This window comes from Salvelinus alpinus, chromosome 24, assembly GCF_045679555.1.
Source record: "Salvelinus alpinus chromosome 24, SLU_Salpinus.1, whole genome shotgun sequence".
In the NCBI taxonomy this organism is placed as follows: domain Eukaryota; kingdom Metazoa; phylum Chordata; class Actinopteri; order Salmoniformes; family Salmonidae; genus Salvelinus; species Salvelinus alpinus.
Genome location: NC_092109.1, coordinates 11,278,010 through 11,303,852, shown reverse-complemented (window position 1 = coordinate 11,303,852; position 25,843 = coordinate 11,278,010). Strand labels below are relative to the sequence as shown.

Here is a 25,843-nt window from a genome sequence, read left to right as displayed (position 1 = left end):
ATGAAAAAAGCAGTAGGAAGGTGTCTGCTCAGAAAAATGCCCCAGTGCAGAGTAGGGTGCCCAGGTAAATAGAAGTAGGCCTCAAAAGTTTCAGCAGACATGTTTTGTATGTCTCCTTAAAAGTCAGTATGCACTATTGTCCAATGTTTTCACAGTTATATGAAACAAAAATTCAGCTACAAACATTGATCAGAGAAAAAAAGACATGCTTGTCGCCATCTTGAAAAATGAGTGTGACTGAATCACATGGTGACATAACAGACATCATTTAGACCTCTCACATCATTATTATGGATGAGGACAAAGGAGGAGAACAGACAAGAGAAGAAGGTGAAGATAGCAGAAGAGAGCGGAGAGAAGGAAAAGAAAAGACGAAATGAAAGTGGAGAAGAAGGAGAAGGAGGGTGAGAGGGAACAAGAAAAGAAGGAAGGAAGATGGGATATACACTGAACAAAAATATAAATGCAACATGCATGTTGGTTGGTTCCATGTTTCACAAGTTGAAATAAAAGATCCCAGAAAGCTTATTTCTCTCAAATGTTGTGCAGAAATGTGTTTATATCCCTGTTAGTGAGCATTTGAAACTATGTATTTGCACAACCAAAGAATTTGTCTGTCAGAAACCGTCTCAGGGAAGCTCATCTGAGTGCTCGCTGTCCTCACCAGGGTCTTGATCTGACTACAATTCGGCGTTCTAACCGACCTCAGTGGGCAAGTGCTTACCTTTGATGGCCACTGGCATGCTGGAGAAGTGTGCTCTTCATGGATGAATCCCGGTTTCAACTGTACCGGGAAGACAGCGTTTCTGGCGTCATGTAGGCGAGCAGTTTGCTGATGTTATGCTTGCTTGCATACACAACAAGATTTCACGGTTTTGTCCATGTTTCTCCAAACGTCAAATTTCGAAGTTTCTCAAAACTTCATAGTTTGACCCTTAAGTTCGTATAGAGTTACAGTTACAACAGAAACAACTCGTTAAAGTGGAACTGACAGCGATTTAATTACATTGCAGATATGAAACAAACACACAATTATAATATCAAATTCCCAGTTTATGCTACACATTCACCAATCTTCATAAGAGGTTTTAAAAATAGGTTATATTTGCTTCAACGTTCCATGACGTACACTAAGGCATTGTTGGCAGAATAGATGGATGCAGTTCGATATATGATTATTAGAATTCACCAATACATTTCTTGGTACTCCAAAAATATTGCTATCAGGTTGCAAATCACAATTGGCCTGGTACATTGTTTGCTGCCTTTATTCGGGATGCACTGTTTCAGTTTCAATGGCTCAATATTTTGGACTAAAACTGACTAATGTAACTAAGCAAGGGCAATGATCACAAGTCAGTCATAACGTGGCTAATAGGCTAGCTTATCTATTTATGTAGCAAGCTAAAGACACGGAGCCTAACAGCTAGCTAGCTGTTAGGAGGATGTCATGTCATTGAAGGAGTGGGTGAGTGACTGACTTTTTCCCCTCATGTCGTTTTTCGGTGGATAAACACAGCTAGAGATGCAGGTGACAGTTGGTTAGCTAGTAAGAACTTGAATGACTGTTAACCAGTTAGCATATCGCTAGCGTTCGCAAATTCAGTGCAGAATAACTGATGAATTTATGAACGTGCAACACCCACTGACACCGCAAATTGACTCGGTACCAGTAACCCCTGTATATAGCCTCATTATTGTTATTTTTTGTGTTACTTCTTTTTATTTTTATACTTTAGTTTATTTTGTAAATATGTTGCATTCGGTGCATGTGACAAATGCAATTTGATATGACCAACCGGTGTCAGTAAATGTAGGCAAAGAAAGTAACACTTAGTCTTGATAACATGTAACAGCCTAACCAGCTCTGCTAGGGCGAGTAAAATGGTCAGAGTAAGGTGTTCTCTCGTTTGTGTCTGGAAGTAGCTAACTAGCAAGTTAGACAACTTTAGCTAGTTAGCTTTGGGTGCTTGATTGGGATGAGTAGGCTACAATTCCCCATCGTTTATCAGTGCAATTTTGACGGCCAGCTAACTGAAAAAGTTTGAGGGGGTTTACCTCATGTTATTTCATTAGATTTTAGCTCATCTTGCTCTGGCTAGTATTAGTTGTTGATCTTGTTGTTGTTGTGCATAACTGATGGAGAGAGAGCCTAACTTTTCATGGTTGTTTGATCAATAGGACTGTAAAGTTCCCAAATGTACTGTAAGAGGACTCCCGTGGTGTTTACATATTTGCAGAAATCAATTCAGGTGTATTTTTTGGCTTTTGGCGAATGCTTTCTAATGATCTAAAGTCGCGCTGTTGGAACTGCCCGTAAACACACAGTCCAGTTCAAAGTGAATGATGGCAGGCCTGTGTGGCAAATAAATGCCTACAGTAGATCTGATTGGCTGGACGAGACAGAGACTTTTTTTAGGTTTTATTACTGCAGTTAATTGTCCAACTGCACGGCCACTTTCAAACGCACGGCCGCTTTCCCAATCAAATTTTCACAAATGCCTTAGCATACGTAATTCCCAAACATTCTATGAATTTTTGAAAATGGGAAAAAATTTAAATTTAAATAAAAAGTGAAATATTATTCCTGGGATTGTATATGAACAGATGTCATGTTGCTAAAATCCTGTCAGTTCCAGTTTAAGTTTAGGCATTCATTCCGAATGGTTAAGTTCAGGGTTAAGGTTTTGGTTAGGTTTAAAACAAAAAACCAGTGCCTAACACTTTAATTGAATTCGCGGCCCCCTGAGCCAGATCCGGAGCTTGCGGCTTACCCCCATCCACTACCCTCGTCCACAACTGGGCTCCAGAGTGGCGCAGCGGTCTGAGGCACTGCATCTCAGTGCAAGAGGCGTCACTACAGTCCCTGGTTTGAATCTAGGCTCTAGGCTCTATCACATCCGGCCGTGATTGGGAGTCCCATAGGGCGGCGCACAATTGGCCCAGGCGTCGTCCGGGTTTGGCCGGGGTAGGCCGTCATTGTAAATAAGAATTTGTTCTTAAACTGACTTGCCTAGTTAAGTAAAGGTTAAATAAAAAAAATAACTCCCTAGCAAACTGCAAGCCTAGTTGATGGTACGGTAATAACGCTCACCGTTGACCAAAGGGGCTGGTTTTTAAGTAATCTCCCGACATCCCAGGTACCTGGATGGACATTGAATTTCACAACCTGGCTGTGCATACGTGCGTGCTTGCATGCTTGAGTGTGTAATTGCATGTGTGTGTGTGTGTTTGTGCATATCTGCTATTGTGAAACCTGCTACATGCACATTAATTATTCCGTGTGTGTTCCCTGCAGTACGTCTGAGCACAGGGGACTCTAGACATTGATCATTATCTAAGTGAGGGGGGTTGAATACATTCCATGTTCGGTTCTGTTTTATCAGTCTCTGGTTCTAACGAGGTTCCTCTTCTTTCATCTGACACATCATAGCTCTGTCTGTACAGCAGTGGAGGCTGCTGAGGGGAGGACGGCTCATAATAATGGCTGGAATGGAGTCCACCTGTTTGATGTGTTTGATACTATTCCATTGACTCCATTCCAGCCATTGTTATGAGCCGTCCTCCCCTCAGCAGCCTCCACTGCTGTACAGTTCGCTCTGCTCAGTACTGTCTAGCTTCACATATACATCTCCATATCTTTTTCTACCATATTCTTTCCATCTATCTAATTCTACAGATGTTTGTGTGCATGTGCGTGTGTTTTATGTCTGTCGTTGTGTGTGTGTGTGTGTGTGTGTGTGTGTGTGTGTGTGTGTGTGTGTGTGTGTGTGTGTGTGTGTGTGTGTGTGTGTGTGTGTGTGTGTGTGTGTGTGTGTGTGTGTGTGTGTGTGTGTGTGTGTGTGTGTGTGTGGCTTTGGTCAGGCTAGCCAGCTGTGTCTATGCTGCTCTCAGGCGTCTCTCTTCATCTCTCCTCTTTTCCCCTCCTTGTCAAATTCCTTCTCCTTTCCTTTTCCGCTCCTCACTTTGCCAGTTTCCCCATCTTCCTCTCTCCGCTTCTCCTCGTCCCCCACTCCCCCCTCTCTCTGACCTTGTCTAGGGGGAGGGGGGTGTAGTTGAGAGGCTGCCCAACTGCAGCACTTTAATAAAACATATATGTAAGACACTATGTGTAAAAGTGTGTGTACATGTTTGTGTGTGTGCATGCATGTGTACACATCTGAATGTGTGTGCGTGTGTGCGTGTGTGTCTGGGGGCAAGGCTTTGTGTGTAAATACCCGTAAAGGCTGTGTGAGAGAGATAACAGCTGACCCAGGGCAACACTCTAATTGGCCCATGCACTCACTCTGGATATTGCTCTCTCTCTCTCTCCATCTCTATCGCTCCCTCTCCTGGGATCCCTTACTTTTCCCCCTGAATACTTTAGCACAGGAAGGAGAGGAGAGGAGGATGGACGAGATTAAGAGATAGACAGGGCCTTGGGCTATGGGCTTGAGACTCTATAACAAGAAGACACGGTTTAGATTGCAAACAAAGCCCTCGCACCTATGCGCCCGCACACACACACACACTCACCAGCCAGTTGACCCATGATACAAGTCAATATTTGACGCCAATCCATATCTGGATAGGAGGCGTACGTGGAGGTGGGGGGTGGGGGGGGGGGGCGGGGAGAGAGACAGAAAGAGAGATAGGGATAGAGAGAGTCAGAGGTGGTCTACAAACCATCTGCTCGAGAAAATATTGGCCCGCGGCTGATTCTAGTTGATGATCCCTCCATCTTAGCATTCGTCCACCATTGTAAGATATTTTTTAAGCTATAGAAATGCATTTATTAACATCTACATTTGTTTTTGCCAGATGTATTATATTGCAGACACACAAATGCATATGTTTTAATTATATTATGTGATATAAACATTAAAAAAATTGAAAAAATATATTTTTTAAATCCTTAAAGTATCATTTTTGGAATGGTGTAATGTCTCTGTTTTCACTACAACAACAAAATACATATAATTTTGTCCTTGAAACATTTAATTGAAATGCTGTAGAATTCCATTCATTCCTATGGAGGAATGATCTTTCTGGGGAGTGCCAATATGGCTGACCAGTGGCTTCAAAGGCTCTCACTGGCCAACACATAGCATCAGCAATCCAGGGTTTATAAAATACACCATTGGAAGGAACACACAGCCAGGTAGCTAGATATATATGCACAGCGTTCCCCAACATTCCCCAAGGCCAGAGTGAGACTAACCCATCCTGGCTGTAATTGAGTTTAATAGGTAAAACAATTGATGCCTAAACTTTAACACTTCAGATTTTGACGTTTGGAACAACTTAGAAATGTGACATTTCTGAAACATGGATGAACTTCTAATTCTGACGTGAGACCATGAGAGCTAGTTCACACACAACCAAACACTTATTTGAAATGTCCTACATTGGCATTAGGCAATTTGAATCGGCCGCGAATAAGAGTAAATGCCCATTCCGAGAGCAACACACACACACACAAACACACACACACACCGCACATACCGGAAAATAATACAGACATCAGTGCACACATCAGTAATTCTGTGCAGCTGGAAGGTGAAGCTGTAATGAAGTCGTTATTCTCCAGTCATTAAGGCTTGTCTACTTCAATCACCCTGAGCTCAGCTCATTTGACACAATCAATACACTACAAGGAGGGGGAGGTGTGTGTGTCAGTGTGTGTGTGTGTCAGAGTTGCCCTACGGGGACCAATAGTGCTCTATTAGAAGTCTAATATGCGATGTGGAGTATGAAATAAAAATGCTGATTTAGAATGTGTTCCCACTACAACAAACCGTGTCACCGATAATGAGAATAAGGGCTTGAACTTTACATAACAGTGTCTCGTTCCCACTGACAGTATTGTTTCTTTAAAGTGTGTGTGTGTGTGTGTGTGTGTGTGTGTGTGTGTGTGTGTGTGTGTGTGTGTGTGTGTGTGTGTGTGTGTGTGTGTGTGTGTGTGTGTGTGTGTGTGTGTGTGTGTGTGTGTGTGTGTGTGTGTGTGTGTGTGTGTGTGTGTGTTTCTAGCTTCATTAAACAGATATTATCCTGAGTTTATATTTGGTCACATTAGACCAGGGTTCCCCAACTGGCGGCCCGTGTGCCGAATTTGGTCCCCAGGGGGTTGTATTTGGCCCCCCAAGTTTTCTGAGCAAAAAAATACATATATATTGTTTTGTGTGGAATTTCATTGTTGGACATAGACTGTAAAAACACCAGGAAATCAGCTCCAAGTGATTTCAATTGAAGAAATCTATTCTCAAGTATTCCCATGCATAATAGAGAGACACGTGATTGTATACAAATGTAAGCAAGATTTGAAATGATTATGTTTTAGTCAAACATTATTTCTGTTTGGGCTTCTTGCGGTCAATTGAGAGTCTACAAATTATTTGTAATTAATTTCCGTCCCCCCGACCATCTGCTTCAGAAAACATTGGCCCGCAGCTGAATCTAGCTGGTGATCCCTGCATTAGTCTCTGGTGATGTGTAACAAGACAAGCACTGGGGTTAGACACAGATTGTGTGTGTGTCTGTTAACTTTCAGTACTCATATTAGCCTTTTCTCTCTAGCTTACTCTCCTCTCTATCTCTCTCTGCCTCTCAATTCAGCTCAAGTGGCTTTATTGGCATGGGAAACATGTTTACATTGCCAAAGCAAGTGAAATGGATAATAAACAAAGGTGCAAATAAATTATACAAAATTAACAGTAAACAGAAAACTCACTAAATTTCCAAAGGAAAGGTTTCAAATGTCATATTATGGCTACAGTATATACAGTGTTAAAGTACAAAAGGCAAATATATATATGGGTGTCACGTCATGACCATAGAGAGCCTGTTATTCTCCATGTTGGTTAGGTCGGGGTGTGACTAGGGTGGGTCATCTAGGTAATTATATATCTATGAGAGCCTGGCCTGGTATGGTTCCCAATCAGAGGCAGCTGTTTATCGTTGTCTCTGATTAGGGATCATATTTAGGCAGCCATTTCCCCTTTGTGCTTTGTGGGATCTTGACTATGGATAGTTGCCTAGTAGCACTATTGTTAGCTTCACGTTTTGTTTTGACATTTATTGTTTTTTGTTTTGCTGTGAGTTTCACTTCATAATAAATAGGATGGAACCATCCCACGCTGCGCTTTGGTCCGCTTATTATAACGATCGTGACAGAAGATCCCACCTACAACGGACCAAGCAGCGTGCCCGGGAGGTAATGGCATCCTGGTCTTTGTAGGGGATTAGGGAGAGAACATCCTGGACTTGGGACGACATAATGGCAGGAGAGAAGAGCCTGCCATGGAAGCAGGCGGAAGCAGCAAAGGAGGGACAGCGACGAAGTCGGGGAGGAAGGCCACAGAAACCCCAAGATAATTTTTTGGGGGGGGGAACATGGAGCAGTCGGCGGAGCCGAGGAGTGAACCAGAGCCGGTCTGGGAGAAGAAGGAGAATTTGGAGGAGAGAGAAATTGTAGAGTTGTTGAGTTGGTGGAGGATGCACGGATTTGGAATAAAGGAATGTGTTGTCAGTTTGGTGCCACCTGAGTCAGCTCCCCGTACTCGTCCTGAAAAGTGTGTTAAAGTTCCGGAACAATTGATGCCGACTATACGCACCAGGACTCCAGTGCACCTTCACAACCCAGTATGTCCTGTGCCAGCTCCTCGCACTCTCCCTCAAGTGTGCCTTCCCAGTCAGGTGCTTCCTGTTCCTGCTCCTCGCACTCTCCCTCAAGTGCGTGTTCCCAGTCAGGTCCGTCCTGTTCCTGTTCCTCGCACTCACCCTGAGGTGCGTGTCACCAGCCCGGTACCACCAGTGCCGGGCCCACGCATTAGGCCTCCAGTGTGCCTCCATAGTCCAGTACGTCCTGTGCCTCCTCCCCGCACTCGCCCTGAGGTGCGTGTCATCAGCCCGGTACCACCAGTGCCGGCCCCACGCACCAAGCTTCCGGCGACAGTTCCCAGTCCAGAGCTTCCGGCGACAGTTCCCAGTCCAGAGCTTCCGGCGACAGTTCCCAGTCCAGAGCTTCCGGCGACAGTTCCCAGTCCAGAGCTTCCGGCGACAGTTCCCAGTCCAGAGCTTCCGGCGACAGTCCCAGTCCAGAGCTTCCGGTGACAGTTCCCAGTCCAGAGCTTCCGGCGACAGTTCCCAGTCCAGAGCTTCCGGCGACAGTTCCCAGTCCAGAGCTTCCGGCGACAGTTCCCAGTCCAGAGCTTCCGGCGACAGTTCCCAGTCCAGAGCTTCCGGCGACAGTTCCCAGTCCAGAGCTTCCGGCGACAGTTCCCAGTCCAGAGCTTCCGGCGACAGTTCCGAGTCCGGAACCTCCTGAGACGGTCTGCAGTCCAGAGCCTCCAGCGACGGTCTGCAGTCCAGAGCCTCCTGAGACGGTCTGCAGTCCAGAGCCTCCAGCGACGGTCTGCAGTCCAGAGCCTCCAGCGACGGTCTGCAGTCCAGAGCCTCCAGCGACGGTCTGCAGTCCAGAGCCTCCAGCGACGGTCTGCAGTCCAGAGCCTCCAGCGACGGTCTGCAGTCCAGAGCCTCCAGCGGGGGTTCCCAGTCCGGAGCCTCCTGCGATGATCCACTGTACGGAGCCTCCTACGATGATCCACTGTACGGAGCCTCCGGCGACGATCCACTGTACGGAGCCTCTGGCGACAATCCACGGTCCGGAATCCCCAGCGACGATCTACGGGTTCCTCTGGCGACGACCCACGGCCTGGTTCCTCTGGCGACGACCCACGGCCTGGTTCCTCCGGCGACGATCCACGGTCCGGAGCCCCCGGCGACGAACCACGGTCCGGAGCATCCGGCGACGATCCCCACACCAGAGCCGACATTGAAGATGAGGTATCCGCGAGCGGAGTGGGTACTTCGCCCCGCACCGGCGCCGCCCCCGATGGTAGATGCCCACCTGGACCCTCTCATATTGAGTCAGGTTTTGCAGTCGGAGTCCGCACCTTTGGGGGGGGGGGGGGGGTACCGTCACGTCCTGACCATAGAGAGCCTGTTATTCTCTATGTTGGTTAGGTTGGGGGGGTGATTGGCTGCCATTTCCCCTTTGTGCTTTGTGGGATCTTGACTATGGATAGTTGCCTAGTAGCACTATTGTTAGCTTCACGTTTCGTTTTGAGATTTACTGTTTTTTGTTTTGCTGTGAGTTTCACATAGAAATAAAAGATGTGGAACCCAGATCACGCTGCGCTTTGGTCCACTTATTATAACGATCGTGACAATGGGTTGTATTAACAATGGTGTTAGTTCTTCACTGGTTGCCCATTTCTTGTGGCAACAGGTCACAAATATTGCTGCTGTGATGGCACACTGTGGTATTTCACCTAATAGAAATGGGAGTTTATCAACATTTGATTTGTTTTCAAATTCCTTGTGGGTCTGTGTAATCTGAGGGAAATGTGTGTCTCTAATATGGTCATACATTTGGCAGGAGGTTAGGAAGTGCAGCTCAGTTTCCACCTCATTTTGTGGGCAGTGTGCACATAGCCTGTCTTCTCTTGAGAGCCAGGTCTGTCTATGGTGGCCTCTCTCAATAGCAAGGCTATGCTCACTGAGTCTGAACAAAGTCAAAGCTTTCCTTCTTTTTGGGTCAGTCACAGTGGTCAGGTATTCTGCCACTGTGTACTCACTGTGTACTCTCTCTCTCTCTCTCAACCTCACACATCTCCCAGACTCCTCTCTGTCCAAGGCCAACCCATGCTCAGAGCCAGGAAAACCGTGTAACCCATGCCTTGACGCAGCCAAGGCCTGTAACCTCAACGAAACCTGCAAGAGACAACGCTCCAATTACATCGCTATCTGCAACAAGCCTCCTCAGCCCTCACAGGCCAACCAGGAGCCTTGCAGCCGCAAACGATGTCACAAGGTGGGTGGTGGTTGGATTTAAGTCTGAAATTATCCTATTCCCTAGTAATACACTACTTCTAACGAGAGTCCCATCACATGGTGGATGACGATAATGATGATGATGTTGATGATGAATACGACTATAATGATTGCAATTTGTCCTGTGTGTCCCCAGGCGCTGCGTCAGTTTTTTGAGCGTGTGTCGTGGGAGCTGAGTTACCCCCTTTTGTTCTGCTCATGTCCTGACCAGGCCTGTGCAGAGAGACGTAGACAGACCATCGTACCTGCCTGCTCCCACCAGGAGAAACACAGACCCTCCTGTCTAGAGCTACGGCGCAACTGCCGCTCCGACGCACTCTGCAGGTAGGCTACACACTCCCGCACACTCAAGTGTACACACGCATGTACACACGCATGCACAAACACACACTCAAGTGTGTACACTCATCAACACACGCATGCATGAACACACGCTCATACACAAACACACACACACAACCATACACACATTGAGCGCTGGGATCAGTCTTTTGGCTGCCTCAGGAATTAGATTTTCTCTCTTCCTCCTACATGATGTCCCAAATATCCCAGCGGTTTGTGCGGTCTGTTTGGGGGGTTTGGTGTTTGTGTGTGTACTGAAAGGCTTTCAGGGCAATTTAGAGAGTGAGAGAAAGAAAGACAGAGAGCAGAGATGGAGAGAGAAAGAAAAAGAAGGGTGAAAAGAAAGAGCGAGGGGGCAGAGGAGAGAGTAAGAAGAAGAGTGAGAGGGGAAGAGAAGAGAAGAGAGAGAGGTAGAGAGATTAAGAGAGAGGTAGAGGATGGTATCTGCGGGTATAACTTGGGGCCTCTGAGTTGGATGCTGATTGGAGCAGGCAGCCATGAACTCATTAGCTATGCAAATATTGTAAATATGTAATGACAATTAATTAAAGAGAAGATTTAGGCAGAACAAAACCCCTCTTTATAACCAAATACACACTCACAGATGCACCGGGGGGGGGGGGGGGGGGGGGGGTATTGCTTTAGAGCCCTATTAAAACGAGGTAGATTGGTCCTACTACTTTTCAAATGTGCAAAATTTATCTGAAATGTGGCCAACAACTGTCGTTTTATATAATAACACAAAGATATGCACCCCATTATGACATACAAGTGTATGCGAAATGCAGCTGTAATTGCCATAGGCCTACACATCATTTTTCTGTGGGAGAGTTTCAGAAAAGCAAACTAAATCAAACTAAGTGCATGTTCTATATTCATAGCTGATGTGAAATGTCCTACATGGCAGTAGCCAATTAGAATCTGCCGTGAATAAGAGTAAATGGCCATTCCGAGAGCAACACGCACACACACACACGCACACACACCATAGCAAAATAACAAGGAGGGGTGACAAAGTAGGCTGTGTCGTTTTCATAATATTGACATCACTTTTACAGTAGCCTATCACACAACGACTGTGTGTAATGCTAATGACAACAAGAGTGAACGTTTCGTCCTGTACTACTGCGACATACAAAATGTTAAAAATGTCGGCCCTTCTGAAATGCAGCCATATACGCAACTCTCATTTTGCACACAAGAAAGCATACAATGTTGAAGAGAAGCCCTACACACACCATAACCATCGATTTAAGATCACTTTACTGGTCAATTGCACACAAGGTCCAACCAGAATTTGACTTCCGCTTTTAACCCAACTCCTCCAAAAGACACACACACAGTTGTTTTTTGGAGAGGTGCGGGGAGCTGTCACACTGGGAGCCCAGGAGCTGTTCACTTGTAGACAGATTTCTCTTGTTGGAACCGGGAACCCTCTGATAACCCTCTGATTGCTGGCTCGCCTCTCTAACCGCCAGGCTACCCGCCACCCCAGGACAATGGACAGAAGGCTTCCACCAGTCAGTGTGATGAAAGGGTAACGTTAGATGCACCACCCAAGAGGAGCACCACGCCAGGGGTTACCTCCGAGCACAACCAATAGGCCACATTGGCCATTTTCTCAGCAAATAACGCAAAGCTGTATATCTATCAAAAGCAATTAGACCCGCAAAAACAAGAAATTACATTAAGAATCAAATACATCTAAAATATATGTATTGAAGTAAAAAGCAAACGCCTAAACTATATATTACATTAAGAAAATGACCAACAACCAGTAGGCTTACATGAGGGAAAACACATGGTTTTAGCTTACCATTTAGAAGAGTTGCAGCCTCCTCGATGCTGTGTTGAACCGTGCAAGGAAATATGTACTTCAGGGTGGAGAAGGAATTTTTGCACATTGCTGAAGGTGCCCCAAATGTTAATCCAAGTTTCAGTGCCAACAGCGCAGTCGGCATTGCTGACAAAGGCCCGCTGTTATTTTGAAGAACACTGAGTGGGGTCTTTGTTGCTGCTGGGTGTGGTTGCGATTTCTCTTTGCAGGTCACAATAAACTCAGCTTCCACTAGTTCAGTTTTGGTTAGATCCAAGAACGGCTTGACCTTGTCACATCAAAATGTTTGGGCTCAGGATCCATGGTACACAGAGGCTCCACCAGTTGACTATTTGGTTTGCTAAATCGCGATGACATTTCCCCCAGCACGGCATCCAAAATGCTGAAAACAGTTGTTCACTTCTCATTTCCATCAACATGCTGATCCACTTTCAGTGCTCTTGCAGAGTTTTACTGATGAGTCTCCGTAGTTTGCTTGGAGCTGGTGTGCTCATGCCCTCCTGGCATTCACACGAAATCTTTTAGAATTCAGCATCATATCGCAGTTTATCAACGCACCCATAAGTACTGTGGACAATTTTGACACCGGTGTGGAGATCAGTTGCTTCAGACTGCAGTAACTTATTAGGAGGGTTGAGGAGCCCCAGGATATTGTGAATTGTTGTTAGAAATGAACTTAAAGCTCTGCTCTGTCACTGTTTTCAATAAGCCTGTGGCCTTGAGTCTCACATCTGTGCCATACGTGCAAGGAGATTCAAGCATCTCTGTGATGTTGTTACTTGATTTCAAAATGACTGACACACACCACAACCAAATGCGATTAAATTTAGCATGCAATATTTTCTGCACACCCCCCTGTTTTTCCCGGACAACACTCTAGCTGAGGCCGAACATTTGTTAGCGCTGACTCTGAGATAGATAGATGCCCCCCCACAAAATAAAATAAAATGGGTGAGAAGCACCTGCCCCATAAATCCGGGCCTGTCTCCTCTCCTCTCATAAATATACAGTAGGTGTTGTTAAAATGGGAGTGTAGGTTATTTCTGACCAATTATATTTAAGGTCAGCAGTGTCAGTTATACATTTCCATATTATTATAATTTCTCTGTGTTTGGTTTGTGTGTTTTCCCTCTGCTAATGTAAATATTATAATAAGGTGTTTCCCATGGGATAACTGTGAACCTGCTTCACTGTAACTGACAAGTCAGGGTCAGAGGGAGAGAGAGAGAGAGAGCGAGAAGAGCGCTGGGAGGAGAGAAAAAGGGATAGAGTGGAGAGAGAGTTGAAAGAGCGGTCGGGAGAGAGGAGTGGACAGAGAATCTATGTCCTTATTCGATATGCATGTGCACTACGTTGGCTAGCCAAGGCTGTTAGCTTGGACACTAGAATACAGCATAGCAGTTAGCTGTCAGACAGTGAGTCTGTCTTATCTTTCAACACAGTTCTCTTATCGAATATGAATTTACACACACACACAAAAATACACACAAGCACGTGCACACACTCTGCCCTTTGATCGTTGTCTATGAGTCAGACACCACATCCACCATCACAGCTCCCCCAAAACCAAGGGCACAGAAGTCAGTGTGTGTGTCAACTTCAAAGGTTCCTGTGAAGCATTGCTCATCCATCCTAAGACACCTGAACGCATACCGACATAGACACCAAAACACACACAAAGGCATAAGCACACACTCCCATGGAATGACTGACCTCTATGAGAACGTCAACAGCGCAGTATTCAAACCTGTCAGTCATACACACATGCAATTTAGTAAAAATGTGGTACGTGTTTTAATCACTTAATAAATAATCAACCAAATTCTTATTAGTGAAAACACTATAACTAATTGGTAGGTCTAACTTTACCAGTTACTTCTGTGAACTTTCATTATCCTCCCTCCTAATGAGGGAGGGAAATTCAAAAATATCTTAAAGATATGTGGGTTTTTTGGTAACAGAATGACAACACAAGGCAATATTTTTCTTACATTTACAGAAGGCCAATCATTTCTGCAAAACTAAATACACATGTTGATACTATTTGGCAGGGGTCTTTACTTCAAGACTATTGTTTTTGATGTATTTCTAAAACCTTTTAAGACTTTTTCTGCTAGATATTTTCTAAGATCCCATTTGACCAGAAATCAAAGCCTTTGCTTATTCCACATTTGTAGGATGGAAAATTGTTGAAGAATATATATATATACAGTGGGGAGAACAAGTATTTGATACACTGCCGATTTTGCAGGTTTTCCTACTTACAAAGCATGTAGAGGTCTGTAATTTTTATCATAGGTACACTTCAACTGTGAGAGACGGAATCTAAAACAAAAATCCAGAAAATCACATTGTATGATTTTTAAATAATTAATTTGCATTTTATTGCATGACATAAATATTTGATCACCTACCAACCAGTAAGAATTCCGGCTCTCACAGACCTGTTAGTTTTTCTTTAAGAAGCCCTCCTGTTCTCCACTCATTACCTGTATTAACTGCACCTGTTTGAACTCGTTACCTGTATAAAAGACACCTGTCCACACACAATCAAACAGATTCCAACCTCTCCACAATGGCCAAGACCAGAGAGCTGTGTAAGGACATCAGGGATAAAATTGTAGACCTGCACAAGGCTGGGATGGGCTACAGGACAATAGGCAAGCAGCTTGGTGAGAAGGAAACAACTGTTGGCGCAATTATTAGAAAATGGAAGAAGTTCAAGATGACGGTCAATCACCCTCGGTCTGGGGCTCCATGCAAGATTTCACCTCGTGGGGCATCAATGATCATGAGGAAGGTGAGGGATCAGCCCAGAACTACACGGCAGGACCTGGTCAATGACCTGAAGAGAGCTGGGACCACAGTCTCAAAGAAAACCATTAGTAACACACTACGCCGTCATGGATTAAAATCCTGCAGCGCACGCAAGGTCCCCCTGCTTAAGCCAGTGCATGTCCAGGCCTGTCTGAAGTTTGCCAATGACCATCTGGATGATCCAGAGGAGGAATGGGAGAAGGTCATGTGGTCTGATGAGACAAAAATAGAGCTTTTTGCTCTAAACTCCACTCGCCGTGTTTGGAGGAATAGAAGGATGAGTACAACCCCAAGAACACCATCCCAACCGTGAAGCATGGAGGTGGAAACATCATTCTTTGGGGATGCTTTTCTGCAAAGGGGACAGGACGACTGCACCGTATTGAGGGGAGGATGGATGGGGCCATGTATCGCGAGATCTTGACCAACAACCTCCTTCCCTCAGTAAGAGCATTGAAGATGGGTCGTGGCTGGGTCTTCCAGCATGACAACGACCCGAAACATACAGCCAGGGCAACTAAGGAGTGGCTCCGTAAGAAGCATCTCAAGGTCCTGGAGTGGCCTAGCCAGTCTCCAGACCTGAACCCAATAGAAAATCTTTGGAGGGAGCCGAAAGTCCGTATTGCCCAGCGACAGCCCCGAAACCTGAAGGATCTGGAGAAGGTCTGTATGGAGGAGTGGGCCAAAATCCCTGCTGCAGTGTGTGCAAACCTGGTCAAGAACTACAGGAAACGTATGATCTCTGTAATTGCAAACTAAGGTTTCTGTACCAAATATTCAGTTCTGCTTTTCTGATGTATCAAATACTTATGTCATGCAATAAAATGCAAATTAATTACTTAAAAATCATACAATGTGATTTTCTGGATTTTTGTTTTAGATTCCGTCTCTCACAGTTGAAGTGTACCTATGATAAAAATTACAGACCTCTACATGCTTTGTAAGTAGGAAAACCTGCAAAATTGTCAGTGTATCAAATACTTGTTCTCCCCACTGTATATAAAGTGCATTTGGAAAGTATTCAGACCCCTTGATTTTTTCCCACATGGTGTTACGTTAAAGCATTAATCTAAAATGGATTCAATGTAATTTACACACAATACCCCATAATGACAAAATGAAAACAGGTTTTTAGAATTTTTTTACAAATGTATTAAAAATAAAAAACCGGAATACCTTATTTACATAGGTATTCAGACCCTTTGCTATGAGACTTGAAATTGAGCTCAGTTGCATCCTGTTTCCATTGATCATTCTTGAGATGTCTCACGCTGTATAATGATATGAGACGGGCGCAGGAATACGTAATAGGGTTTTTATTTCTCCACCCAGACTAAAGTGCATCATGAAAACGACGGGGACGAAGCCCAAAACAAACACATGTGTATATATAACACAGGGATGTAACCCAAACAAAAGAGTGAGGTGTAAACAGGGGACGAGACTCATAATAACAAGTGCACAATAACACGTACCACGAAAGCCAATACAACAGAGTACAGGTGGACAGACCAATGGACATGGGACAATAATCGACAAGGGCAATGCGGAAAAGAGGGCACATATATACAATTACTAATCAGGGGGAATGGGAACCAAGTGTGAGTAATGAGAGAAGAGTCCGGGGTTGGTGGTAATGAATCCAGTTCAGTGATGCCTAGAAGGCCGGTGACATAGACCTCCGGAGCTGGTGAACGGAATGATCAGCAGTACCGGGGGGGATCCGTGACAATATGTATCTACAACTTGATTGGAGTCCACCTGTGGTCCAATTACATTTACATTTACATTTACGTCATTTAGCAGACGCTCTTATCCAGAGCGACTTAATCAAGATTGGACATGATTTGGAAAGGTTACACCCCTCTCTCTATAAGGTCCCACAGTTGACAGTGCATGTCAGAGCACAAACCAAGCCATGAGGTCAAAGGAATTGTCAGTAGAGCTTTGTGTCGAGGCAAAGAACTGGGGAAGGGTCCCAAAAAATGTCTGCTCATTGAAGGTCCCCAAGAACACAGTGGTCTCCATCATTCTTAAATGGAAGAAGTTTGGAACCACCAAGACTCTTCCTAGAGCTGGACGCCCGGCCAAACTGAGCAATCTGGGGAAAAGGAATGGCCTTACTGAAGAGCTCAGTGATGAGGTTTTGATGTTGGTGTGCTGTGACTTTTGTGTTCCTTCCAAACAACTCAACAGTAGGTTCATCTGTCCACAGAATATTTTGTAGTAGCACTGCGGAACATCCAGGTGCACTTTTGCAAACTTCAGACGTGCAGCAATGTTGTTGTTTTTGGACAGCAGTGGCTTCTTCCGTGATGTCCTCCCATGAACACCATTCTTGTTTAGTGTTTTACATATCGTAGACTTTTCAACAGAGATGTTAGCATGTTCCAGAGATTTCTGTAAGTCTTTAGTTGACACTCTAGGATTTTTCTTAACCTCATTGAGCATTTTGCGCTGTGCTCTTGCAGTCATCTTTGCAGTATGGCCACTCCTAGGGAGAGTAGCAACAGTGCTGAACTTTCTCCATTTATAGACAATTTGTCTTACCATGGACTGATGAACATCAAGGCTTTTAGAGATACTTTTGTAACCCTTTCCAGCTTTATGTAAGTCAACAATTCTTAATCTTAGGTCTTCTGAGATCTATTTTGTTCAAGGCATGGTTCACATCAGACAATGCTTCTTGTGAATAGCAAACTCAAATTTTGTGAGTGTATTTTATAGGGCAAGGCAGCTCTAACCAACATCTCCAATCTCGTCTCTTTGATTGGACTCCAGGTTAGCTGACTCCTGAATCCAATTAGCTTTTGGAGAAGTCATTAGCCTAGGTGTTCACATACTTTTTCCAACCTACACTGTAAATGTTTAAATGATGTATTCAATATAGACAAGAAAAATACAATAATTTGCGTGCTTTTAGTTTAAGCACACTATGTTTGTCTATTGTTGTGACTAAGATGAAGATCAGATCAAATTTGATGGACAATTTATGCAGAAATCCAGGTAATTCCAAAGGGTTCACATGCTTTTATTTTGCCACTGTAGGTCCTGTATTTCAGGAAGCTTGGCCCCAGTGATGTACTAGGCCATACGCACTATCCTCTGTAGTGCCTTACGTTCAGATATCGAGCACATAGCATACGAGGCGGTGATGCAACCGGCCAGGATGCTCTCGATGGTGCAGCTGTTTAACTTTTTGAGCATCTGGGGACCCATCCCCCTCTCCTGAAGGGGAAAAGGTGTTGTCATGCCCTCTTCACAAGTGTCTTGGTGTGTTTGGCCCATGATAGTTTGTTGGTGATGTGGACACCAAGGAACTTGAAACTCTCGACCCACTCCACTTCAGTCCCTTCGATGTTAATAGGGGCCTGTTCGGCTCTCCTTTTCCTATAGTCCACAATCAGTTCCTTTGTCTTGCTCACATTGAGAGGGAGGTTGTTGTTCTGGCCCCACACTGCCAGGTCTCTGACCTCCTCCTTAAAGGCTGTCTCATCATTGTCAGTGATCAGGCCTACCACTGTGTCATCAGCCAACTTAATGAGTCATGATTGTTGGAGTCATGCTTTCTCACACAGTCGTGGGTGAACAGGGAGTACATGAGGGGACAAAGCACACACACCTGAAGGGCCCCAGTGTTGAGCATCAGCGTGGAATATGTGTTGTTGCCTACCCTTACCACCTGGGTGCGGCCTGTCAGGAAGTCCAGTATCCAGTTGCAGAAGGAGGTGTTTAGTCCCAGGGTTCTTAGCTTAGTGATGAGCTTTGTGACCACTATGATGTTGAATGCTGAGCTGTAGTCAATGAACAGCACTGTCACATAGGTGTCCCTTTTGTCCAGGTGGGAAAGGGCAGTGTGAAGTGCAATAGAGATTGCGTCATCTGTGGATCTGTTGGGTCGGTGTGCGAATTGGAGCGGGTCTAGGGTTTCTGGCATGATGGTGTTGGTGTGAGCCATGACCAGCCTTTCAAAGCACTTCATGGCTACTGTTGTGATGCTATGGGGCGGTAATAATTCAGGCAGGTTACCTTCGCTTTCTTGGGCACAGTGCTATGGTGGTCTGTTTGAAACGTGTAGGTATTACAGAGGGAGAGGTTGAAAATGTCAGTGAAGACACTTGCCAATGTGGAATCATGTAGTAAGCAAACATACGGAACATATGGAATCATATAGTAACCAAAAAAAGTGTTAAACACATCAAAATATATTTGAGATTTGAGATTTTTCAAAGTAGCCACCTTTTGCCTTGATGACAACTTTGCACACTCTTGGCATTCTCTCAACCAGCTTTTTATTTTACCTTTATTTAACTAGGCAAGTCAGTTTAGAACAAATTCTTATTTTACAATGACGGCCTACCCCGGCCAAACCCTCCCCTAACCCAGACAACGCTGTGCCAATTGTGCACCGCCCTATGGGACTCCCGATCACAGCTGGTTGTGATACAGCCCGGGATCAAATCAGGGTCTGTAGTGACGCCTCTAGCACTGAGATGCAGTACTTTAGACCACTGCACCACTCGGGAGCTTCATCAGGTAGTCAAATGGAATGCATTTCAATTAACAAGTGTGCCTTGTTAAAAGTTAATTATCGCAGCACTCTGCAGCGATATGCCATTCCATCTGGTTTGCGTTATGTGGGACTATCATTTGATTTTGAATAAGACAATGACCCAAAACACACCTCCAGGCTGTGTAAGGGCTATTTGACCAAGGAGAGTGATGGAGTGTTGCATCAAATCACCCGACCTCAACCCAATTAAGATGGTTTGGGATGAGTTGGACCGCAGAGTGAAGGAAAAGCAGCCAACAAGTGCTCAGCATATGTTGGAACTCCTACAAGATGGTTGGAAAATACATTTAGATTTGTTTAACACTTTTTTGCTTACTACATGGTTCCATATGTGTTCTTTCATAGTTTTGATGTCTTCACTATTATTCTATAATGTAGGAAATTGTAAAAAATAAAGAAAAAGCCTTGAATGAGTAGGTGTGTCCAAACTTTTGACTGATATTGTACACATAGTGTATGAAAATGCTGCATGTCATGTTTCAAAATCGATATCTATCTTACCTCTATATTGTTTATGTCCTCCGGATTTGAGAAGACGAGTTCAATGGTAAGCCTATCAGGTAGCCTTAATTCTCGCACAGCATCTAGCCTAGCTTGCTCAATACTATTTCACTGATTTATGACCACTTTTTTTCTCTGGCCTCCATTGATTTAGTCACCTTTTTTTTGACCATCCTACAATGGGGAAAAACGCCAATAAATGTTGAACGAATTATGATAGAGCCATGACGTTTTGGCCATTGGTTTTCTTAGAGTATTATCTACACAATTACCCATTGGTCAAAATATGTGTTTTTGATTGAACACCCTATACCAAGCTAGGAAGCTGATGTCATATAGAAATATGTGTTTTTCATGTTAATGGTAGGGCAGAAAGAAATAGTGTACTGCTTTTGACCAGGGTCCATATGGCTCTGGTCAAACGTAGTGCACAATATAGGGAATAAGGTGCCATTTAGGACATAAAATTGAAAATAACTCTAATTAGAATCGAGGAAGACCGGATGAGGGAAATATTCACAACTGAGAAAGGCCCTTTTGAGTTTCTCTTTTGAGTTTCTCTTTTGAGTGCACAGCGGCGACTTTGAACGTCCTTGGTGTTTTTTTTAATGGGCATCGAGACAAAACTGGAAGATATCAACAGGACATTCATGCTCGGCTCACTTTCCCTTCCCTTCCCCGTGAGAGACTGAAAATGTAAAGCAAATAATGATCTCTGTGAGTTTCTTTTTCCACTGGCTACCTATGCCTGCGGAGGTGTCTGGCACTCTACAGTACAAAGCAGACAGCTACTGTTTGGCCTTGGCTAACATCGTCTCTCTTACATAGCCTCATTCGCAATGCAACGAAAGACCGCTTACTTTGTCTTGAGGTAACATGTGAATGCGATGTAGTTTTTATCCAGCCTTCCATTATCATTGGCTTGTGTCAAAGTCAATTATTTTCCTTCTCAAATCAATTGGAGAGGACTTTGAGAATGGATGGTAGGTTGGGATTGAGACTCTTCAACAGCAAAAAGTAGTTGCTGGGTAGATAATCAATATCCATTGTAATTCAAAACAACTGATTCACCTTATTTTAGAACTACAGAAAACAATAATATCTCCCATAAAATAGCCGTACAATATGATTATAATGCTTACTGTAAGTCCTATAGTGGGTGGTTCCAATGGCTTAGTGTGGTTAGAGCATGATGCTGGCAATATTAGGGTTGTGGGTTTGATTCCTGCATAGGCCGCGTATGTACAAAACATTATGGTCACCTGCTATTTCCATTACATAGACTGACCAGGTGAAAGCTATGATCCCTTATTGATGTCACTTGTTAAATTCACTTCAATCAACTGCAAAGCTGCTGGGTTTTTCAGGCACACACTGCTGGATTTTTCATGCTCAACAGTTTCCCGTGTGTATCAAGAATGGTCCACCACCCAAAGGACATCCAGCCAACTTGACACAACTGTGGAAAGCATTGGAGTCAACATGGGCCAGCATCCCTGTGGAACGCTTTCGACACCTTGCAGAGTCCACGTCCTGACGAATGGAGGCTGTTCTGAGGGCAAAAGTTGGCGGTGCAACTCAATATTAGGAAGGTGTCCATAATGTTTTGTACACTCGGTGTATGTGTCACTGTCTTTAAGTTCCTTCGGTTGAAAAGCTAAAATGGCGATATTACGATGAGTGCTTGTCATTTGCCCGTGTGTGTGCATGTAGGTCAAGGCTGGCTGATTTCCATACCACCTGTCAGATGACTGGTCACTCCATCAACAGCTGTCCCCATGATAACTACCACGGCTGCCTAATGGCCTACGTAGGCCTCGTTGGTGAGTACATACACGCGCTCTCTCGCAACTCAATCACCAAAGAAAACGCCATACCTTACCATAACTGCAGATACAGAGATATGACATGGCTTGCCATTTTAAATATGGCGTGTGGGGCCGTCTGAAGATCATGAAGTGTTCCACGTCATCTTCTGTATGTTAGTAAAACTGGGAGAAATTAAAACCGAAGCGAACCTTGAATTCTTTTGTTCAATTTAGGCATTGGAGTTATTCTTTGGCATTAATTCCGAGTGGTTACGGTTAGAGTTAAGGTTTGGGATAGGTTTAAAACAGAAAAAAAATACAACTAAACGATTGCCTAGCACTGGGATTGAGAACGCGATGCTCGGTTGAAGACCATTCTCAACCCTATCCCCAAAGGCCTAGCTTGTCGCAAGCCTACTAGATGGTATTAGGGGCTCGCGGTGCCCCTAGTGGATGGTAGGAAATTGCTATGTAAATTAAATGTCACCCCTTGCCATAATTTCACCATTTCAAATATGCCTACATATCCTGTTATGGCTGCAGCCCGACACCGGTACACCTATGACAACATCCAGCTCAAGTGCAGGGCGCGAAATTCAAAATCTATTTTTTTTAAATATTTAACTTTCACACATTAACAAGTCCAATACAGCATTTGAAAGATAAACATCTTGTGAATCCAGCCAACATGTCCGATTTTTTAAATGTTTTACAGAGAAAACACCACATATATTTATGTTAGCTCACCACCAAATAAAAAAGAGGACAGACATTTTTCACAGCACAAGTAGGATGCAAGTAGCATGCACAAGCCAACCTAACTAACCTAGAACCAACCTAAATAACCTAGAAAAAACTACCTCAGATGACAGTCCTATAACATGTTACACAATAAATCTATGTTTTGTTCAAAAAATGTGCATATTTTAGCTATAAATCAGTTTTACATTACTGCTACCATCATAGCTACAGTCAGAAATCGCACGGGAGTAGCCAGAGAAAATACAGACACCAACGTCAACTACTAATTACACATCATAAAATATATGGTGGATAGCTAATGAAAGACAAAGATCTTGTGAATACAGCCAATATTTCCGATTTTTTAAGTGTTTTACAGCGAAAACACAATATATCGTTATATTAGCTTACTACAATAGCTAGCACACAGCAGCATTGATTCTAGTCAAACGGTAGCGATAGCACAGTTCGACAGATATATGAAAAAGCATCCCAAATTGGGTCCTTATCTTTGTTGATCTTCCATCAGAATGTTCTCCAAGGGGTCCTTTGTTCAGAACCGTCTTTATTTGGATCCAGAACGAACGATTTCCCTCTTGAATTAGCAAGCACACTGGCCGTGCGGCGCTAACCTCTCCTTCTTGACAAAATTCTTGCGTCGCATCACGTCTAAAGTCCAGAATAAATTTCAATAATATAATTAAACTATATTGAAAAAACATACTTTAGGATGATATTGTGACATGTATCAAATAAATTCGAAGCCAGAGATCATATTCACCTTTAACGAGGGTTTTCCAGGAGCCGAGTCCAGGTCCAACTTCGCGCCCAGGAAAAAAAATAAAGTGCGCACATCTCACTCCAAGAGGTTGTGTTCAATCCCAGGACGAGATAATCAAGTCATTTTTGCTCTCACTTCCGCATGACACCCAGGGGAAGGCGTATGACGTGTTTCTACAGTCCTAAGTGACATGCCCTTTTATAGACAAGCTCTTGAAGAGAGACATCGATTTTGGAAATCTCACTTCCGGATAGGAAATGGGCTGTAAAAAGAGTTCTGTTCCACTTAGAGAAATAATTCAAACGGTTTTAGAAACTAGAGACTGTTTTCTATCCAATAGTAATAATAATATGCATATTGTACGAGCAAGAATTGAGTAAGAGGCCGTTTGAAAATGGGCACCTTTTTCCAGTTTTTCAATACGCCCCCTGCAGCCATAACAGGATATGCCGTAGTCCACTAGAGTTTGGCTTCCTCTATCCATTTAACAGCAATTTGCTGTAGGGTTTTCTATCCCAACAGAAGCGTTCTTCAAACGTACTCTCGGTTCTGAATATTGTCTACTCCCCCCCTCTGTCCAGGGTCTGATGTGACTCCTAACTACATGGACAGCAGTCCCAGTAACAGCACCATCTCTCCCTGGTGCTCCTGCAGAGGGACTGGCAACCAGGAACAGGAGTGTGACGCCTTCCTCAGAGACTTCACACACAACACCTGCCTCAGTGAGTGGAATGCAAGTGTGTGTGTGTGTGTGTGTGTGTGTGTGTGTGTTGTGTCCCTCTGTGTTTCTTTTTCTAACAGTGACCTAGCTGTAATACCTGCACTCCATCTTTGCCTCTCTCTTCTTTCTTCTTCTCTCTCTCTCCTGCCTGTTTCTATAGAGAATTCCATCCAGGCGTTTGGCTATGGATCAGAGGGGAGTGTACTTCCCGTCACGGAGTCTTTGGCCACGCCCTTTCCTCCCATACAGCCACCCCTCAACTCTAAGCCCGCTCCCTCTCTCCAAGCCAATGACATCAAGCCTCTGGATAGCGCTTGTGTTTTCTCAACCTGTGCCAACCTTAAGGTGTGTGTGTGTGTGCCTGTGTGTGCGTGTCAATGGTTATCAATAGTGACGTTAGTTCATGTGACGTATCTATTTTCATAGTGTATAGGGAGCATCATGTATAAATTATTTAATCATCCGACACTTGACCGGCTGAGGAAATATCTAGTCCTGACGTTCTAAATATTCCGTAACTGGGATGGAGGCTGGAGGGGAAATACACACACGGACAGAATACATCGGGGTAACTGTGAGATGGATGGAAATATTCATGCTGTGTGTTCATGGATGAGTGTGTGTGTGTGTGTGTGTGTGTGTGTGTGTGTGTGTGTGTGTGTGTGTGTGTGTGTGTGTGTGTGTGTGTGTGTGTGTGTGTGTGTGTGTGTGTGTGTGTGTGTGTGTGTGTGTGTGTGTGTGTGTGTGTGTGTGTATACTGGACTGTATGTTTAAACTGTCAAAGGCCTGCAGCTGGCAGTCTAATCCCAGGACTTCTGTCTCCTGCACGGAACCCCTGACATTCAGACTGATCACGAAGAGGTCGGGGGGAGGGTGTGTGTGTGTGAGAGTGTGTTTGTTATACTAGTTATTTATCTCTCAGTTCTCTGCTTTCTATTATTCTCTTGATTTCCTGGCCATGAAAAGAGCTCTTCCTGTTCTGAGAGGAGATAAGATCTGATTGGCTCTCCCACCCTGGAGACGGGCAGGGATATGCTAATGAGACCCAGAGAGGGGCTGATGGGAGATAACTGCAGACTTTGGCGAGAGAGAGAGTGTGTTGGTGTGTGTGTGTGACACACACTGTCCCTCTGGCAGTGTGAGGAGTTAATCACAGTCTTCATTCTCTCCTCCTTCTGTAACTGTATTTAAAACATGAGCTGATAATGTGAGGATTCATCTGCAATATATGTGTGTATGTGTGTGTTGTTGCTTATGCTGTGTGTATGTTGATGCTGATGGTGTGTTTTTTTTCCAGGATGGAGGACAAAAGTGCATTCCTTCCAATGACTTCGAGTGTGAAGAGGTGAGCATGAGTGTTTGCGCATTTGTGTGTGTGTGTGTGTGTGTGTGTGTGTGTGTGTGTGTGTGTGTGTGTGTGTGTGTGTGTGTGTGTGTGTGTGTGTGTGTGTGTGTGTGTGTGTGTGTGTGTGTGTGTGTGTGTGTGTGTGTGTCTCTTTGACTGTGACAGAACTCATAACAGGTTTTCTGAAAGCAGCAGCCCTCCATCGCTCCTCCTCCTCCGTAACACTGTCCATTTCGCTCTCCTCCTCCACGTTCTGTCCATCTGTCATATCTGCTTTACTCTTCTCTGCATCTCCATCTACTCTGTCCATCCATCTATAAACATCTTCATCACTATGTTCATCCATCCATCTATTCACTCATAACTCAATCCTGTCATGCTGCTCTTTCTCTCGTCTTCGCTCTCTTTTCAAAGCACATTTACATCAGATGACTAATTCTCTTGTTCCCTCTTTTCCTCTCTCTTCTATTACCTTTACATGACCTCTCCCCCCCCCCCCCCCCT

At 44.3% G+C, this 25,843-nt stretch overlaps 1 protein-coding gene across 1 annotated transcript in view; it reads left to right on the top strand.

Moving 5' to 3' along the window:
- Positions 1-294: 294 nt before the first annotated feature.
- LOC139551689 (GDNF family receptor alpha-2-like) overlaps positions 295-25,843 on the top strand; it is a 30,267-nt gene continuing 4,718 nt past the window's right edge. Inside the window, exons 1-9 of the mRNA XM_071362960.1 lie at positions 295-404; positions 7,675-7,872; positions 8,485-8,906; positions 9,660-9,853; positions 10,010-10,197; positions 21,657-21,766; positions 23,855-23,995; positions 24,155-24,339; positions 25,292-25,339. Coding sequence (XP_071219061.1) covers positions 295-404; positions 7,675-7,872; positions 8,485-8,906; positions 9,660-9,853; positions 10,010-10,197; positions 21,657-21,766; positions 23,855-23,995; positions 24,155-24,339; positions 25,292-25,339 — 1,596 coding nt within the window. The remainder of the gene's footprint in view (positions 405-7,674; positions 7,873-8,484; positions 8,907-9,659; positions 9,854-10,009; positions 10,198-21,656; positions 21,767-23,854; positions 23,996-24,154; positions 24,340-25,291; positions 25,340-25,843) is intronic.